Source organism: Furipterus horrens, unplaced genomic scaffold (genome assembly GCF_987537825.1).
Source record: "Furipterus horrens unplaced genomic scaffold, mFurHor1.1.pri manual_scaffold_4, whole genome shotgun sequence".
Lineage (NCBI taxonomy): Eukaryota > Metazoa > Chordata > Mammalia > Chiroptera > Furipteridae > Furipterus > Furipterus horrens.
This window is the reverse complement of record NW_028327174.1, coordinates 56,307,307-56,326,073: the sequence shown is the minus strand read 5'-3', so window position 1 is coordinate 56,326,073 and position 18,767 is coordinate 56,307,307. Positions and strand designations below refer to the sequence as shown.

At 51.3% G+C, this 18,767-nt stretch overlaps 1 protein-coding gene across 1 annotated transcript in view; it reads right to left on the bottom strand.

Moving 5' to 3' along the window:
* LRP1 (LDL receptor related protein 1) overlaps positions 1 to 15,003 on the bottom strand; it is a 78,848-nt gene extending 63,845 nt beyond the window's left edge. The window contains exons 1-4 of the mRNA XM_090273447.1: positions 14,505 to 15,003; positions 5,717 to 5,839; positions 2,875 to 3,012; positions 1,140 to 1,259 (exon numbers count right to left, since the gene is read on the bottom strand). Of these exons, the coding sequence (XP_090129573.1) occupies positions 1,140 to 1,259; positions 2,875 to 3,012; positions 5,717 to 5,839; positions 14,505 to 14,571 (448 nt within the window). The 5' untranslated portion in view covers positions 14,572 to 15,003. The remainder of the gene's footprint in view (positions 1 to 1,139; positions 1,260 to 2,874; positions 3,013 to 5,716; positions 5,840 to 14,504) is intronic.
* Between the last annotated feature and the right edge of the window lie 3,764 nt (positions 15,004 to 18,767).

Sequence of the window (18,767 nt, the reverse complement as noted above, 5' to 3'; positions counted from 1 at the left end):
CAGGGAAGAGTGTGCCCTCAGACACTACTACTGGATGTGTCCATCCCTATAGCTACTTTGAAGGACAACGTGACAGAATCTTTTAACAAGAAATGTGCAGACTCACACAGCAAGTCTGGACTTGGAACCTGCCCTGGAGAAATATGCACATATGTGCACATCATTCATTCATTCAGAAAATATTTATTTCGTACCTACTAGGTGTCAGTAATGTCCTAGACACTGGGGAAACATCAGTGAATAAAATAAATTCAAACTGTTGTCCTCATAAAGCTTAAAATTCTGATAATAAATGAAATACTGCTTATTACAATAATAAATAGAACAAAAAGATAAATTCTATTTTTTGAGGTGCTAGTGCACTAGAAAGTGACTGGTACTATGGAAAACTATTAGGCAGAGAGAGGGGAAAGAGAACACAGGCAGTGGTGGTATGATTTTGAAGTGGCCAGGGAGGGCTCCCTCTAAGAAGGTGGCGTTTGTACAAAGATTTGAGAGAGGCAAATTTAAAGCAAAAAAGTTTGCATTGTTTGTAGCAGAGAAATTGGGAACATCTTACTCATCAATAGGGTGATGGCCAAGTAAACTCTGGTAATAGTCATACATCACAGTGGTTTTTAAAAGAACGAGGTAGATCTATCTCTACATATTAACATGGAAAAATCTCTAGAATGTACTAAGTGAAAAAATTGAAAACAGATATGTACAGGATAATTTTATGTAAAAAGAGAGCACACACACATAGACAGTGCACTCACTGCAATTTTCCATGAATACATGTATATGGATGTACAGAAAAGCCCTGGAAAGAGACAGCAAACTGATAACAGAGTTGACCTCCATAGAGATGAGAAAGGGACCAGAAATGAAGAGGATTTGTCAAAGTAGACTTCTGTTTTATCTGTTGTGTCTTAATTTTTTTAATTAGAAAACTCACATATGACCTACATAATTTTAAGATGAATTTTTAAACGTCTGGTGTAAGCAAATGGGCTCACAGTCATGCCTGGAAGCTATACAGGGCATGTAGCCATGCCTCTTCTCTGGGACCTTCTGCCTAATTTTCTCCTACCCCAGCCAGGCCCGCTGACCCCGCCTCCCTCTTCCCCCAACAGCATACAAGCGCTTCTCTCACTTACCTTTGCAGGTTTTGCCGTCTGCCTGCAGCTGGAAGCTGCTGTTGCAGTAGCAGGTGGGCCCATTGAGTGTGGGGACACAGTGGTGCTGGCATTCCAGCCGAGAACAGTTGCTTAGGAGCTCTGTGAAAGGGCAGGAGACATGCACTGAGGCCCTCAGACCTTTCAGCCACCCCCATTCCCATCAGCTCTTCAGAAACCACATTCAAGGACTGCAGTATTGGAGATGAAAGGGACTTACGAAGCATCTACTATATTTTGATATTTTGCAAGTGGGGGAACTGAGACCCAGAGAGGGTCTAAGACAGGCCCAAGGCCCCATAACCGATTGTGGCTTAGAACCATCTCCCTGCTCGGGCTTCTCTAGCCTCCCTCTGTCCCCATGGAGAGAGGTGTGGTAGTTTGTTGGGCTCAAAGGGAGTGTGGACAGTGAGTTGTATCCCCTTCATATGCCTCTTGTTTGCACTGCCCAGGGACTACGATGTCAGCTCCAGGGCTGAGGGCAAAGAGTGGACATGGAATTGAGTTTCCCCACAGGATCCCAGCTCTGGCTTGGAAGCACCCCTCAAACCTGTGAGAGAAGCCTAAATACAGCCCAGGTGGAGGACAGCAGGAGGAGCAGAACTGGTTCCCTCAGGATCTTTCTCTAATCTTTCTCCTGCCACTGACCCACTTCCACAGGAGAGACAGAAGGGAATGAGAAAGGAGGGGGGAGAGGTGGGAGCAGCTGCCCCCCCCCAAACCAGCGACCCAATTAATGGCCTTGCGTGGGGCCAGGAGGCCTGCCACAAAGACCCCTTTGTCCAGCTGCTTCACACCCCCACCTAGGAGCTGCCCCAGATGCTAAGACGTTCAAAAGCTCTGAGCCTGCCAGGCCAGAGCTGGGATGGGGGGTCAGACCCCAGTTATTCTGTTTCCACTCCACCTCTACCCGAGAGCCCAAATGTGCTGCCTGTCCAGCCTTCCACCACAAAGGGAGCTAGTATCATTTGTTCTAGAAAATCTAGAAAAGAGTTCCTCTTCTGGATATGGGGGCAGGGCGTATGAAGAGAATCAACTTCTATATTATCAGAGAAGGAAGTTCAATCCTTAGGTTTCTGAGGTTCTTTGTTGTTTTGGAAGCTGAAAGGGTATCCAGGGTATTCAAAAGGAAGTAAACTTGAACATGCACCACCCAATGAGATGGCGTGTGCATGGTAACTGAAGTCAACCCCTGGGTCCACACTCTGCACCCCACCCCAGGAGCTTCGTACAAACACATGCAAAATCAACCAAAGGAGAGGATAAAAGTCTTCCACAAATTCCCTTGCTCCACACTCATGCCCTGAGGCAACAGCGTGCAGATCTGTCTTCTCCCACAGGCCTGGGAAGCAGGTGAGCATGACTGCATACCCCAGCCCCAGCTTTCATCAGAGCATCTGCTCTTCTCTGTTCATATTCATGTTTCAGGTAAGAAACCATTTATTTACCAAAAAAAGTATGAAAACCTGATCTACTGTAAAGCTTTCATTTATAGGTGGGAACCTGGGATCAAGCACACAGAGAGAAGTGCCCAGGCCAGGGCCCCTGGACTTGGGCCACTCTCTGGTGGCAATTCTATGTAAGGGTGCAGGACAAGGCCTCATCTCCACCAGAGGTACAAGGACAGTCCTTGGACAGTGGGGCTCCAGAACCGTCAGGTGCCCTGCTGAGAATACACTGCATCTACCTGGGATAGGAGAGATAGAAGAGCCCTTACCTCGGCAGTGGGGCCCCTCGTCTGAACCGTCCATGCAGTCCTGGACCCCATTGCAGAGGCGGGACATGGGAACACACAGCTCAGTGCCCAGGCAGTTGTGTTCGTTCGGCTGACATCGCTGGGCCTTACTCTGTGGGCCTGGGGCAGATGGAAAGGTTAGCGTGACCAAGCTGGTTACAGTGGCTGTCTCACCTGCTGCTCACAGGGAGGGGAGGTGGGGAACCGAGACGTGTATTTCAGACATCTGCATTTTTTAGATCTCAGGTGGCCTCAGGGGTGGTCAGACTCTTCCACCTGGAGCTCTTCTACACCATTCCCAACAGTAGTCACACACCTGGGAGCAGCCAGGTGGAGGGGAGAACTAGGCTTTCAGCCAAGAGTCCACTCTCCGAATGCCCCATGACTACTATGGGACCACAACACCTCCACAGTCTATACTCAGGAGACAGACCGAGGTTAGAAGTGAAAGGTGTGGATGAGCTAAGGAAAACAGAGTCCAGGGTAGAGAAGCTCAAATGATAATAAAGAACATCTCCTTCCCATAGCTTTGGGTCACAGAGAATGGGCTGAGAGTAGGACCAGGCCTTCTAGAGCTGCGCTGTCTATTATGTAGCATCAGCCATAGGTAGCTAGCTACTGACTAGTTCAAGCTGTAAGTAATAAATACACACTCGCTTTTGAAGACTTACTACCCCCCACACACAAAAGAATGTGAAAGATTTCATTAATATTTCATATGAATACTATACTGAACTGATAAAAATTTGGATACATTGAGTAAAATAAAATTAAAGTTAATTTCACCTTGTCATTTTTTCCTTTTTATTTTTTTTTAGAGAGCTTATTTTTTTTGTTTGTTTGTTTGTTTTTTGTTTTAATCCTCACCCAAGGACATGTTCACTGATTTTTGAGAGGGGGAGGGAGGGAGAGAGAGAGGGAGAGAAACTTTGACATGTGAGAGAAACATCGATTGGTTGCCTCTTGCAACTGCCCTGACTGTGACCAAACCTGCAACCTAGGCATATGCCCTGACTGGAAATCAAACCTGTGACCTTTCGGTTTTATGGGACGACGCTCCCAGCAACTGAGCCACACAAGCCAGCTCTATTTTTTCCTTTTTAAATGTGGCTACTAGGAAATTTTGAATTACCTACATGGCTTGCATTATATTTCTATTGGATAGCACTATTCTAGACCCCCAAACCCAAAGCAGACTGCCTGATAGAAGGGTTTGGGAAGGGTCAAAAGTGATGGCCCCCTGGTGATGTCTCTGGTACCTCCTTTGTTGCCCAAGAAGATGGGGTTAGGATGGGGGGAGAGCGCCTCACGGAATCCTCAGGAGACCACGTAGGCTAGGATGCTGGCTGAGCCCATGAGCTGAAAGACAGACTACTGCCTACTGGCTCACAAACCTGGACAGGGCGCTTGAGTGAGAGACTGTCCATGTGAGTGACTTATCTCATGTGCCTGGGTAGACGTCTGCATGTGCAGCCGAGGGTAGTGTGTGGTGTGGAGTGAGGGTATTTCTGCGTGTGTCTCTATGTGCTGGTGCTTCTGGCCTCACATGTGCATTTCCACATTCTTTAGGAGTGAATATGGGTTTGTGTGAGTGTCTGTGGACTTTGGTCTGAGTACAAGTTGTGCTTCTGCATCCTCCACTTGAGCGTTGAATCTGTGTTGCTGTAAGAACATGTCTGTGCCAGCGTCTGCTTTTGTATATGTCGGGATAGGGGGTAGGTGGGCAAGTCGGTGTCCAGGAGGGGCTGTGCATGTGATGGGTCTGGGAGTGTGTAAGAGTGGGGATATGTATAATGTGGGGTTTGCATCAAAGGAAGAATGGATAAAAAGAGCCAGATCCAGCCCCTCTGCAAGGCTTTCTTAACCCTTAACACCAAGCATTAGGTCAGAAACGTGGGGCATAAAGGTGGCATCAGACATGAAGACGCTGCAGGCTGAACCACCCCACCATAGAAATGCTTGCAGAATATCCCTGGCCCCCACTCCTCCAGGGCAGGGTATAGGGGTGAGACTGAGAGAACTGGTGGCTCCCTTTCCGGCCCTAAAATTACCCTTGATAATTATGGGTGAGAGTGTGGGGAAAGCACAGGGGGTGCATCTGGAACAGGATAAACGCAGGAGATAAATCAGAGACAGACTCAAGAACACACGGGCACCTAGACCCTAGCCCAGATTAACTAAGCAGGGGAGAGGCTGAAGGTGGAGACCCCAGCACTCTGCCAGCTGCCCAGGACTCTGGGGTCCAGCCAGCAAATCCTCTACCCCCCCCCCCCCAACACACACACACTGTCAGAGTAAAGGCTGGGCAGGGACCTTTCTCCCAGTTTAAACAGCTGCCTCTGATTACACCACTTACTGGGGGCAGGGGAAGGCGGGGGTGGTGGGAAATGCACAGGGGTGGGACTTTTGGTACAGTGACTGAGCAAGAGTTGGTGGCCTTTGGCCTGGGAGTCTGAGGACAGAAAGGGGACCCGACCAGACCTGAGGGCACTCAGCAAGGGTCAGGAGGCTCTGAGGAGGGAAGTAGAGGGATGAGCAAAAGAAAAGGGAGGTTGGGCTTCTCCTCCCAGAAAAGACGTCTCTGACAGGCTTGGGGTGCAACAGCTGGGGGAGCAATCCAATGCACCATTTCTGAGCACACCAGGCACCATGCCTGGCACACTGAAGGGGGGAGAGGACAATTTTAGCTGTATCATGAACAAACAATCACAGAGCAAGGTCTACACCAGGCTAGAGATCAGCTGTCCTCATCCCAAACTGCCTGGGCCGAAAGGAAGAAAGATAAGCCAGAGGCTTGAGGGGAGGGACCCAGAAAAGTACTTACAGATCTCAGGGGCCTCATCAGATCCATCCGGGCAGTCCCTCTCACCATCACACCTCCAGCCTTTCGAGATACAGGTGATCTGGTCTCTGCAGGCAAACTGCTTGGGACTGCAAGTCTTGGGGACTAGGGGCGAGAAAACAAAACGGGGTATAAATGAAGGCTGGACGCCAACTCTATGGTCCTAACGCCCCCCATATGGCTCTGCCTCCTCCCTTAGCATCAGTCTCCATTTGGCTCAGACTCTCTGAGCCACAATCCATGTGCTAAGGGTTTGAGGGGAGGATGACGGGGGTGGGGTGGCGCAGGTGGCTGTGTGTCACTCCTGGAACACTGTGTACCTGTTGTGGGGGGACGGGAAGGGTACAGGAAGCGTATTTTACTGCTCCCCACCCACCCACCCCTAGGCTGCCTGTCCAGTGTGCCCCTCCTCCAGCTCTCAGGGTCAAAGCCTTTGCTGTCTCAGTTATTCTGGCCTCACACCAACACCTCCAGCTTTGCTGGCTGAGAGTGAAGGATGGGGCATTTAGGCAGCATTGACATGTTTTCTCTTTATCTTCTTCTCCCTCCCACTGGAAGCCCAGAGCTGGCCTTTTCTAACCTCTCTGCTCCTCCGCCCTCTGGGACACTACTGGCCCTTGGAACCCATCACCCCTCCCATTTCCAATTCCTAATTAATCACCAGGCCCAGAGATGGGAAGTGTGTGTGTGTGGGGGGGTGCCCTTGGTACAGTGGTAGCCTGGAGATGGTATCAGCAGAGGTGCTGGAGGGCAAGATTGTGCACGGGGCAGGGCAGAAAGCCGGCCTCCATCTCCATCCTCTAAAGACTTAGCCTCCCTTGAGGTTAGACCTCAGGGAGGGCTTTCAGCAGATGTTCTCCGAAGTAAGAGACCCCTAAAGATTGCTCAGGATGATGGAATCGGAAAGCTCAAGAGGATGGCTGGGTGACCGTGGGCGCTGATTTCAGCCCAGCCAACCAGTGGAGTTACTATATTCAGGATCTCTTTGCCCTGTCCCTTAACCTCCCCGCCCCCCAGCCTCCCTCTGCTCCATGCCATTCTCTTACCTCATGCTCTAAGGAGGAATTAAGAATGGTAACACTAACTATTATTGTGGGCTCAATATGTGCCGGGAACTGTGGTAAACCAGTTCTTTCCATATATTATCTTATTTAATCCTCTCCACAATATGACAAAGAAGGTACTACTAATACCACCACTTTATAGATGAGGAAACTAAGCCTCAGAGAGGGTGGGGTCACATAGTAGGCAAATGACAAAACCAGGGCTCAGTCTTTTTTTTAAAGACTACTTATTTATTTTTAGAGACGGGGGAAGGGAGGGAGAAAGAGAGGGAGAGAAACATCCATGTGTGGCTCCCTCTCCTGCGCCCTCAACTGGAGACCTGGCCCACATCCCAGGCATGTGCCCTGACTGGGAATCAAACCGGCGATCCTTTGGTTTGCAGGCCAGTGCTCAATCCACTGAACCACACTAGCCAGGGCCAGTACTCAGTCCTGAGCTGCCTTTAAGTTTTTAACCAGTGCAGTCTATGCTGGTCTCCTCATTTTCACTGAGAGCTCAGGAGCTCTTCCTCCCAACCCCATCACCACGCCCTCCATGGGAAGAAAAGTACCCCTCTCTCCATCACTCCCCACCCCACCCACCTCTGCCCAGGGCTGGGTTCTCAGTCTCCCAGCTCTTTATCGCCTTTTCCTCAGCTTATATCGATTCCATTTCTATTCACCTGGCATGCACTGGAGACCAGCTCTGTGCCAGGAACTGCACTGGGCACTGGGGTGCCAAGGAGGAGCAAGATGCCCCCTCAGGAGCCTCAATCTCCTGGGAAGATAGCTGCACACCACTACCTCGAATGCAGGGCAGAGTGAGCTCAGGGCTGGGATGGAGTCTAAGTAAAGTATGTCAGGGCTCTGAGCAGGGGGGGACAGAGTCTGAGGAGGGCCACATGGAGAAGATGTCCTCCCTCCCTAATCTCCATCTCTGGCAGAGAGGACTACACTCAGGCCCCTGGCCAGGATGAGAGTCGAGTTCAGGAAACACATCAAGGATGGCCAGGCCAGCCCCCGCCCCCAGTCCCCCTTCTTTACCCCCCACCCAGAGCAGGGAATAAAGGCCCCTTGAGGAGGTGGATAATGCTGAGTTCATTGCCCCACTGGGCCAGCTGTGAGGTCTTCCCGGAGAAACAGCCCGCCAGCCTAGTTAGCATGCCGGAGAATGGTCCTCTTCCCCTGGCCAGCCCAGACTGTCTGGGCGGGGGTGGGGGGGTGGGGGGGGTGGCATAGGGGGCTGGAACAGGACTCAGGGGCAGATGGGCTGTTTGGAGCCCAGAAATGGCCCCTGTGACATCCCCATGCCCCCCTACCTGGACTTAGTACACACCCCCATGCTTCCTGGGCCAGAACTCACAGCCCCTGCCTGAGGTCACTGGTTGGTCACTCCAACCTCCCCTCCATTCTGTGTCCCAGCCACAACCCCCCCTCCATTGGCCCTTACTTTGTCCCCCTTGCTGTCCCCCACCCCCATTTTTGGCCTGAACTCGACAGAGGAAACAGCAGCTGGCAAACTCGAAAGCTGGAATGAGAGAGATTCACAAACCAGATGTGCTCTTGCCGAGGGGGGAGTGGGGGATGGGAAAGTGAAAGAAGAGGAGCCTTCAGGGCCGCTATTCCTTAGCAGTATCTCTTCAGGCCCAGGAACTGGGAGACGTGGGGATGCACATCTCCCAAGAGCCAGGACAGCCCAAGGATCGTGGAGAGATAAGTGAAAGAACTTCCTGTCAGGGATGATGGAGAAAGCCCCAGAATCTGGAGTTTGAAGGCTGAGGCCTGTCTTTGATTTCCTTCATGGGGAGAGGGGAGGAGAGAAACAAATAACCTACTTTGGGGCAGTCTACACAGCCAAGGGAAGCCCCGCTCTGAGGTGGGGGGGGGGGGGCTGCAGTGGGGGTGGGGTAGGAAACCCATAATCTGCTTAGAGTCTCCAGCCAATCCCACTCCCCTCTGCTGAGCCTTCTGCATCTGATACCAGCACCCAGAAACGCACTTTTGTGGCCTGCGACTTAGAGGAGGGAACAATACTGCCCTAAATTCAGTCCTCAGTGTGGGGTTAACTACCGGCCTCCCTTGCCTCCTGCCCCTCAGGAGAACTGGGGCTTCTTAAAGATAAGAGCTCACACTCCACAGCAGAGTCACTATGAGTCAGCCACTGATGTACAACACTCATAACCCTGTGAGGTGGGTACTGTTGCAATCCCCATCATACAGATGAAGAAACTGAGGCACAGAGTGATTAAGCACTGAACAGATGGTTTCTTCATCGGCCATGATGATGGAGCCAGATGGAGAGAAGGACAAAGAAGCGAAACAGCAGAGGGAATATTTTGGTCCTCTGAGACTGGGAGTGAGGAGCGGGATCATAGGGGGTCGGCAGTGGCCTTCAAGGTTCATCGAAGTGGAGGGGATGGACAAGAACAGAACAGAAGAGGGAAGAGAGAGGAGGGAGATGAAGGAGGAGAGCACTAAAAAAGGAGGTGAGCGAGTGAGGTTGCAGAGAGAACACCAGGACACAGGGGCTGTCTGTTCTCAGCTTTGCCTGGAGATGAATGTGACCGCCATGCTAACTCTGGCCAACACCCCTGCCTCCCCTCAAATCCAGGCACCCGGCCCAGCCATGGCCCCCAGGGCCACCACGCTGGAGCCAGGACAGGAGGTGTTGGGTTGGCTGTGTGTCTGGACACAAGACGGACCACACTGCCCTGCTTGAGCCTTGGCTGTGGTCCTCTCTTCCATTCTGGGTCCTTGGGGGGGGGGGGGGGGACGGGGATAAAAGTGTCTGGCCAGAGAAGAGAGGGTGAGGAAAGTACAGACACTGACAGAGTCTTCTCTAGAGGAGGGGACCCATTCGTTGATCCCCTTGGGAGCAGGGAGGGAGAGGAAGAAGAGGTGAGACCTCAGATGGTGCTTCCTAAAGAACCAGGAGACCTGAAGCAGAAAACCCATGAAAGAGACCCTTGGGACCCTTTTCAAGAGCAGACACAGCAGAGAGAGATATATAGGCTGTTCGTGGAGGGATGTTTTCTAAAGGGAACTACATGATATATCTAAGGGAACAGAGGAGCCAGGGATTGGCCAAGGAGTTGGGGGCAGAGCCTGCAGGAATCTAAACTTTCAAACATATGGGGGTGGGGCAGCAAGGGCCTCCCAAACCCAAACCGAGGGCTTTTCACTGAATTTTATGTATTTTGGGTGTTACCCGGTGGCTCTTTCCCGCAGCTCAGTGAGGCTCAGATACATTTTTGTCATTCCTGAGTGTGGGCCTCTGCTTTGCGGCCTGGACAGACGGACAGACAGGATGGCCTGGACTGCTAGGGGAGGGGAAGGGTCTCCCCCTCCATCTTGAGTCAATATTGACTCAGCAGCACATTAGCCTGACAAGTGACCTCCCCACCATCTTTTTCTTTCCTCAGAAGTAAAATTCAGACCCTTCAAATGTCTCTGGAGGCTATCATATCTCTCATCAGGCCTTTATAAGCCCTACTCACCTATCCCCCCAACACACACACGGCTTATCCTCAACAGAAGTAAGAGCTGTAAGCTCCTGACCCATTCCTAGACCTTTCTCTAGTTCTCAGGTCATGAGGAAGTTCTGCCAGAAGTCTAACCTCCTCCTTCCTTCTGAAATATCTCCTTTCTCCCTCTTACTCAGACCACAAAAGGTATCAAGTTCCCTTTTTGCAGAAACATTCTCTCCAAAATCCATTTCCAAAATTAGTGGAGGAAAGGAACTTGAAGGAAAGTGGAGAAGAACTTTCACTGCAGAACTGGATATTCCTAGTCTGGTCTGGGAGAGGAAGAATAACTACAACATGTTGAGGTGGGAGCTAGGGAGCATGTTAGAAAGCCCAGGAGAGATGCCTGCTCCAGGGTAGCTTTTGGGATACCAAGAGGCCTGGACAGAGGCGGATGGAGACAGGCAGAGACAAAGCAAGCAACAAAGACAGAGACAGGACAGAGAATGCCACAAAGAGTGGGCAATACGAGAGGTGAATCAAGAGGATAAGAGACAGTTTCTGTAAGGCCAAGAGGGCACACACCAATGACAAATAGACAGAGGCACAAAAAAAAGAGAGGACCAGGTCCCAGTCCAGAGGTTGCCAAAACAATGACACAGTTATCTTGGGATGAACACAGAAAATAAATGCCCCCTGAGATTCAGGTTAGGGTTGGGGGCAGCATATATACTGATTTAGGGAGACAGAGTCCCTGTCCTAGCAATGTCTGACCCAAGAGAGACCCAGAATAAGGACTACTGCCTCCCATAGAATTGGCAGAGTGGGAGGAAGGAAAACAAGGTTCTTCGGCTGACCAGGGAAGCCAAGGCCTGGGGAGACTCATCTCCCCAGGGGGAGCAAGAGGGCCAAATGCCACTCCCCCCACCGCCCCTCACCTCTCTCGCAGGGAAGTCTTACATTGGTGCCTGGGCAACCGTACAGGAAGCACTCCAGAGCCAACTGCTTCCTTCTCCAAACAATGCAGTATCCTGCTAACTGGGCTGAAACCTGGGACTGAACACAGTGGGGTGGGACGAGGTTCTTCATATGCTCACAGCCCACAGTTTGCTCCACCAGGTCAGGGACCCTCTTGTGGTCCCATTCAACTGGCAATGAGCGCCCCTACCCAGAGCTGGAGGACTTGACAGCTGGCAAGTTCACAAACTGGTGGGGGGGGGGGGGCTAAAAAGAGACTACTGAGGGGGAATAAACTGGGTTTGGGGTTCTGATGTGCAAGGCTGAGACTGTGGCAGGAGGAAAGAAAGTTAGACTTAGGTAAAGAAGGAAGAAGTTTTGAAGAGTCGGAGCGTGTGAACAAGATCTGGCTCTGGCCAGGGCCCCGACTGACATCCTTACGAGGCCCAGTGATGGGGAAACTGTTGGGGACAAAAAAAAACTATGGAGAAAATGGAAGAAGGGGGAACAAGATCGGAAGAAAAGGAAGTCCTCTGAAGCAGCCTCAAACATCAAAATATCCCCCTCTATCCCAAAATCAGTGTCCTGCATGTCCCTGCTTTGTCCTATGTATCCCTGCTTTGAAAGGCGAGGTAAGGGAAGGTGTTGAAGGATCTGGGTCAGACCACGGGAAAAGGAGTTTGGGACCTTGTCTCAAAGAGCCAAGAGGAAACACCTCAGCTTCATAACTCACTTCAACCATCCAGCTTGTCTGATAACTCAAGGGGGTGTGTGGAGAGGGGCAGGAGAGAGGGAGGCAGCCAGCCTTCTTCCCTGAGCCGGATCTGCCTGGGGCTGCCCTCCCCATTACTTAATGTTCTTAATCTTAGCAAGATCCTCAATAACCGTTCTTCCCATTCCTCACCCCGTCTGTTTCCCCATCCTCCCCGTAGCAAGTACACTCAATTCTGTCTCCTAGCAGGGAGAGACACTGCTCCCCAAAGAGAAGGAGATCCGTGGTGGGTTCAGGCATAGCAGAGAAGGCAGCAGAGGTGGCAAAGACCCCAGGGCTGCTCCGCTGGAGGAGGAGCAGCAAGGCTGTGAGAGTAGCAAGAAGGAAGGTTAGACACTAAGTCAGGTAGGCTGGGACCAGGAGGTTTCCTTAACTGGGAAGGAGGAAGGTCTGTGTCTGTGGGCTTGAGAAATGAGGGCAAGAGTTAGGATAAGGGAATCCCTCAGGCTGCCTGGATAGTGCTATCCCTATAGGCCTGTGCAAATTCCCCGGTCTGACCCAGAGCAGGTGGGACCCATGAATCATAATCCCATTCCCAAGGTAAGAACAGTAGTGTGTGTTTGGCAAGGGAGGGTCGGGGCTTTCCCTGGGCCTTTGGATACAGTTCTGTTTGAGCTGGGGTTACAGCTGAGGACTGAGTGAAAATTTTAAGAAAGGGTAGGGAGACAGTTAAGGAGAACATGTCCAGTCTCTCTCTTCCACTCACCACTAACCAACTAGGCGTGGCAAATAGAACTGCTTTAGAACCCTGAGGATAACGCTACCTGGGCCATTCCTAACTGGGCTGGGGAACTTTTCTGCTCTTCTCAGGGACCCAACCTTACTTCTAACTTTGTCTACCCTCCAGCATGGGGCTCCTGATGGTCTCTCACTCTCTTAAATTTCTTTTTCTATGCCACCCAGAAGCTGCTACACACGAACTTCTCTGTCTTGGTTTCCCCTCCCACTTTGCAAAGCTGGGAACAGGAGGAAAGATGTGTAAGAGTGAAAGTCATGGGCTAGGTTTGGCTGTGAGGACTGGGCCGAAGGATATTCAGGGCAGATCCTCTTTACTCCTCTTGGGCAGATAATTGAGGTAGTTGTGGGGAGCGAGGGCAGAGGAGCAGACAGAGGGCCCCCGGGATGGCATAACTGAGGACTGTTTTTCTGGGCACACTACTCCCTAACCTCCCTCTCCCAACTGAAGCAATTTGGGGGTAGGGGAGGAGAGGGAGAGATAATCTGGTTTCGGAGAAAAACTTTCCCAATCCCAATCTGGCAGATATAGAAGACGGAGGAGGGGTGCATAATGGTGTTGGGCCCAGTTCTTTTCCAGATGACAGGACCAAAATGACGGGAAGCGGTGAGATCCCACCCCTTCTCAAATCAGGGGCTCAGCCCAGCCCAACCCATGACCCCAGCTGAAAACTTGGGTAAGATTTGATCCAGTGACTCACAAGTAAGAGAAAAACAAAAGAAAAGCTAACATAAAAAGGGAAAGGGGCACCGCATTCCCCCCAAAGGAGGTAGTTCTAGCCTAACCCTAACTGCAGTATACAAAGTGTCTGTCTATGGGGGAGGAGACGAAACGGTGGAGAGAAATAAACACATTTACCAAAGAAGCAGGTAATTGGGGAGTAGGGACATAGGCATAACCCCCATCCAACCTCCAACTCTCCTTCTGATCCAAACTGTGATCAGGCCAGAAGTCAGAGAGAAAACAGCCTGCTTCCACCCTCCTACCTCAGCATTCCAGGCCACTCTCCAGTCCCCTTCCCCAACCATGACATCTGACGTTTTTCATTTCAAAGCTCCCAGGAATTAAGAAGGAAAATTCAAAGTCACATAGCATCGCCTGCTTCTCCTCCACCCCCCCAATACAGCCCTATCCAGGCTACTGACAGAGGCCCTGAGAGGGGGAAGTGCTCACTTCGGAACCCAGGCTGGCAGCTGGCTGGATCCTGGACCCAGGCCTCCAAGCCTGGTCTCCCAGGCCCAGATTCCACACCCAAACAGGGGGGCCTTTTGGTGGCCCTCCCTCTCCACCCACAGCCATCTCGGGCCTGCCTGCCCTCTGCCCAGCGGGGCACTCCAGACCCAGCTCTGCCTTCTAGATTCAGAGGCCACTGCAAAAGCAACGCCGCCCCCCACCCTCCCCTTGCAGCCCTATATTGCAAATCCGGATTCCTTCACAATTCAGATGAAGGTTGAGGGGTGGAGGATGTAGGGGAGGTAGAGGCCCTCCCCAACCAGAGATAGGAAGAGAAGGCCTCTGGATCCTGAGATCAAAAAAAGGGGGAGCCCTCGTCTCCCTTCCCAGGCCTCTCGTCTTTGTTTGGGCTGGGGGCCCCCCTCCGGAAGCATCATTTGCCCAGGGCCACATCCTCCAAATTGGACCCCCATCCCCACCCCGAGTCGGGCCGCTGCTGTGTCAGCTGGACTGGGATAACAAAAGGCACCCCCTCCTGCATCTCCCTTCCCCATCCGAACGCAGAAGTGGGGGCTGGGGAGTGAGTGTCCCCAGGGATCCAAGGGGGCCGCGGAATCTCGCTTACCGTCGATAGCGGCGGCGACCAGAGCTGAGAGCAGGGGCAGCAACAGCAGCCGCGGCGGGGTCAGCATGGTGTGGGCTGATGCAAGCAGCAGCCCCCTACTCTCTGGTCCTGCTACTTCTCGCCGTCGCCCCCCCCAATTGGGGGGTCCCCCTTTTTCCTCCTTTCCTCCTCTATTCTTATCCTATCCTTCGTCAACGCACACCAGGGGCGTGGGTGAAGAGGCAGAGTTCGCAGCCCCTTGTAGAGGGTCTGCTGACGAGGGTACGCCCCCTGCACCCAAATCCAAACCCTTCACCCCTTGCTTTTCTCTTTGCTCCTCTTTTCCCCTCCCTAGCTCACAGCCCCATCTCCGAGCCGCCTCCGGCTGCAAAAATGCACAATTGGGAGGAGGCGGGGTGGGGAGTGGGGGCGTGGACCGGGTCGGGGAGCCCTTGGAAGGGGCCTGATGGAGCTCTGTGGGCTCCCCTCGTTTCAGCCTCCTTAGTGCACGGGCCTGGCGCTCGCACCACTGTTCCCCGGACTGAGGTGCCCGCGGGGCGGGCTGTGGGGGAGAGAGGGAGGGGAAGGGTGGAGGAGGGAGGGAGAGAAGGGGCGGGGAAAAGGGGAAAAAAGGTGGGGGGAATGAGCTACGCGGCAGGCCTGAGACTGCGCATGCGCCGATTTGGCGCGCTGCCCTGGGGTGGGGGGAATCAGGGCAGCTCGGAGCCTTGGAACTCGGGCCAGCGGTTCGAGAGCGGGGGTCCTGAGGCGTCGCTGGCTGGTTTGGGGCTGGGAGCGTCCTGTCCCCTGACTAGGCCTTTCTCCCCCTAGCTGCAAATTGCTGAGGAGACGAGGGTGATTGGGCGGGCGGTGGGTGAGGAGAGCGCAGCGGCTTTTCTCTGAAACTGGGTGTCAGTGCCCTAGGATTTCAGGACGGGTCTGGGATTTCGAGACCCGGAGGTCGGGGCAGAAGCCTGATTTCCTCGAGGTACCCTGACTGTGCCTCGCCTGTCTCGGGTGGGGGCAGGGCCAGTCCTCTGGGAAGATACGGGGACAGGCTGAGCCTGGATTCGGCAACTGTGTAAGACTGGGACCAGGACTGGGGCCTGTGGAGGTGGGGGGCGGAGTGGGGGAGGGACCGCGAGGGCCCGCCCCCACCTCGCTCCAGGGCTTGGAGTAAACAGGGACGCCCGCGGGGACACGCCGGTGCTTGTCCGCCGGCCTAGGGCTTGGGGATGGAGCCCACCTTAGTACCCGCCCCACCCTGCTCGCCTGGCACCGGGCGCGGGAGGGGCAGGCCCTGCTTTGGAGGGAGGTGAGTCACCAGCGGGTGGGGCTACCCCCTTCGCCCCAAGAGTTCGGGGCTCATTTATATTTTTGTTTGGTGGTTTTTTTTTTATACCTTCTGACTGGGCTTCCCACCAAGTCGGGGTTTCGGACTTAGAATAAGATGAGGGACCCTGGACTCGAATTTTAAGGAGGTATGTGCTGAGTGCCGGACCTTTGTCCCGGCCCTGAGCCGGTACGGGAATGCTGCTTTGAGTCCAGAAGGCGCCGAGCGGTTTCCAGAGCCCCGTGAATGTGCTTCTGGCCACTGCCCCCTTCTGGGCGGTGTTTTAAGGCTGTGCCCTGGGTGTCTGATTTTCTGCTGTCTGGAAGTCAGAGTTCAGGGAGACAGCGGGCGACTTTGACTGCCAGAAATTGACGTTAGAGATGAGAGAGGGTTGTACCACGCCTCTCCCTTTTAAAATTCTGGTCAAGGAAGAGTCCGAAGTCCTCCAGTCTGTTCCTGGCAGAAAGCAGAACAGCATGGAGGACTTGTCCGTTGCTGGCAGTGAGAGCAAAGAGGAATCCAGAGGGAACTTAGACCTTTCCCCCAAACCAGAGCTCCTTCTGGGCTCGGTTTGCTCCAGTCCAAGGCCACCTATCTTCAGTCTCCCAGGCTAGAAATCTCAGACTCTTCGGCCAGTTATGTCTAATCTTGCAAGTCTGTGCTCAAGTCCTGTCTTTTTTTTTTTTTTTTTTTCCTTTGGAAATAAAGCTCAGATTTCCTCCATTTCCAACTGTCAGTTTCTTCACGCTGAGGTGGAATCTTATTCATCGTTTTATGCAACCCTCATGGGTTAACAGAGTGACAGGCAAACGGCAGGGACTCACTAAATGTTTTTAATGACTGCCTTCTAGATTCCTTCCTGTGTCAGGATCCTCTCCCAATATTGTGGTCCAAGTGAAATCAGATTGAAACAGATTTCAGACATCTTTGGAAGGAAAAAGCTAGATGGAGTGACCATATGTAGCTTGGGAGGGGCAGTCTCATTCCTCTCCCTGCTAGCTACCTTATTACACAAGTGAATCTTTTAAATCTTCATTCCCTGTTTAGTCTCTTCCTGGCTGGAAAACCTCTTACTGGATGTCTATAGCCAACTAAATCCAATATGAACTCTTCTCCCAGTCATGGGCTTCCAAAATCTGACCTCAAGACAGCATGCCAGCACTTTTTATTTCCTGCCTCCCAACACCTATTAGCTCCTGAATGTGAATGTCTATTTACTTGTAACTTTATATTATAAAAATGGTAATAATTAGTAGTTTAAAAATCTCAGAGTATAGGGAGGTACAAGGTGAAAAGTTAAGCTTGGGGCTCTCCACACTCCCATTCTTCAGTCCCACCCTCAGAGTAACCACTACTGAGAGTTCTGTGGGTCTCCTTCCAACAGGTGTTTTTTTTTTTTTCAAAGATAAAAATATATACATAAACATCTTTTAAAACCACAAATGAACTCATATAATATATACTGTTCTATAACTTGCTTTTTTTCAATGAACTTATCTTGATCCCTTTCCATATTGTACACACATCTAGCCCTCTTTTTATATTGGCTATTTGGAATCTCCTTGCTTGGATTCTCCACAATCTGTTGGGGTTGTTGGATACTCGGGTTATTTCCAATATGTGAACTGCTGAGGGTGTCTCTATGAGATGAGAGAATGCATATTTCTATCTGAGCCTTTAATTATCTGTTCTCCCAGCTCCTCCCTACCCTCCTCAGAAAAGCTCTCCTGTTATTCTCTCTCTGCCCATCTCTCCTGTTCCAACCTTGCACTCAAGATAGCCTCAGTACCTAGATATTGACACTTCATTTTGTGGGTTCTATGTCTACCACCAGACCATAAACTCCTTAAGATCAAGGATGTGTTTTATTTCTTTGTATCCACCCACTGTTAGGAACTTCTGATTGATTGATGTGCTGATGGAGGGGACAATCATAATTAATTCCTTTCCAACGGGGTGTGACTGTAAGCATCCTCCCTGTATTTCTCCTATAGCACTCATTATGCAATCCTCTGCCTCAGCTTTTTCTCTTCACCCCACTTCTATTTTTAAGAAGTGTTTTCCATTTTCAAATCCTTGCGTTGAAATTATAACCAAAACAATGGGAAATCAAAGAGGGATTCTCTGCGATCCAAAATCAGGATACCTAGAACGGTGATAGTAGGCAAAGGAGTTAGTGTGGGAGAGGATCTCTCAGCAAATCATTGGTCATCTTTTCCTGTTTTAATGTAACAGGCACTGGGATTGGGGCATTAAGGGAGCTTCCAGAGACTAACACCACCTAGTGGTCAGCTAAAGAAGTGAAGATAGGAAGGGTGTTTCTGAAGGGTTTGGTAGACGTGGAAAAGAACCAAAATTTATTGAGCTACTGCTTACCATGTACCAAGTCATACAATGGATTTTACATGGATTAGCTCACTTGAGTCGCATAACCACCTTGTGACATAGGTCTTATTTCCAGTTTGTAGATAATAGAAATAGGCTCAAAGAGATTAAGGAAATTTGCCCCAAATCACAATACAGATTGGAGCCCAGTTTTCATACATTTAACAAACATGTACTAGGTATTTCATATGTGCTGAGCATGTTGGTAAGCACTAGGAACAAAAGATGGAAACACATAGTCTCAGTCTTCAGGAGCGTACAGATTAGTGGGTTTGTGCAACAAGATGATTGATAGTTGTAACACAGTACCTTAATGTCTATGATAAGGGAAAGCACAGAGGGTCATGGGAACCAGGGCAGGATATTTATTCCATATAAGGGGTCAAAGCACATAAGTTTAGATGATGCCAGGATAAATGCTGAAAGAGAAGAAGAAAATGACAGGCAATGGCAGGAGGAAAGTTTGTTTTAGGCTGGGGGGCAGGCAAAGACATGGAGGTGTGAGGAAATTTAAAACAATTGAGGAAGACTTCTGAGCTTCCATCTTTGGTGGACCTGCTGCCAAA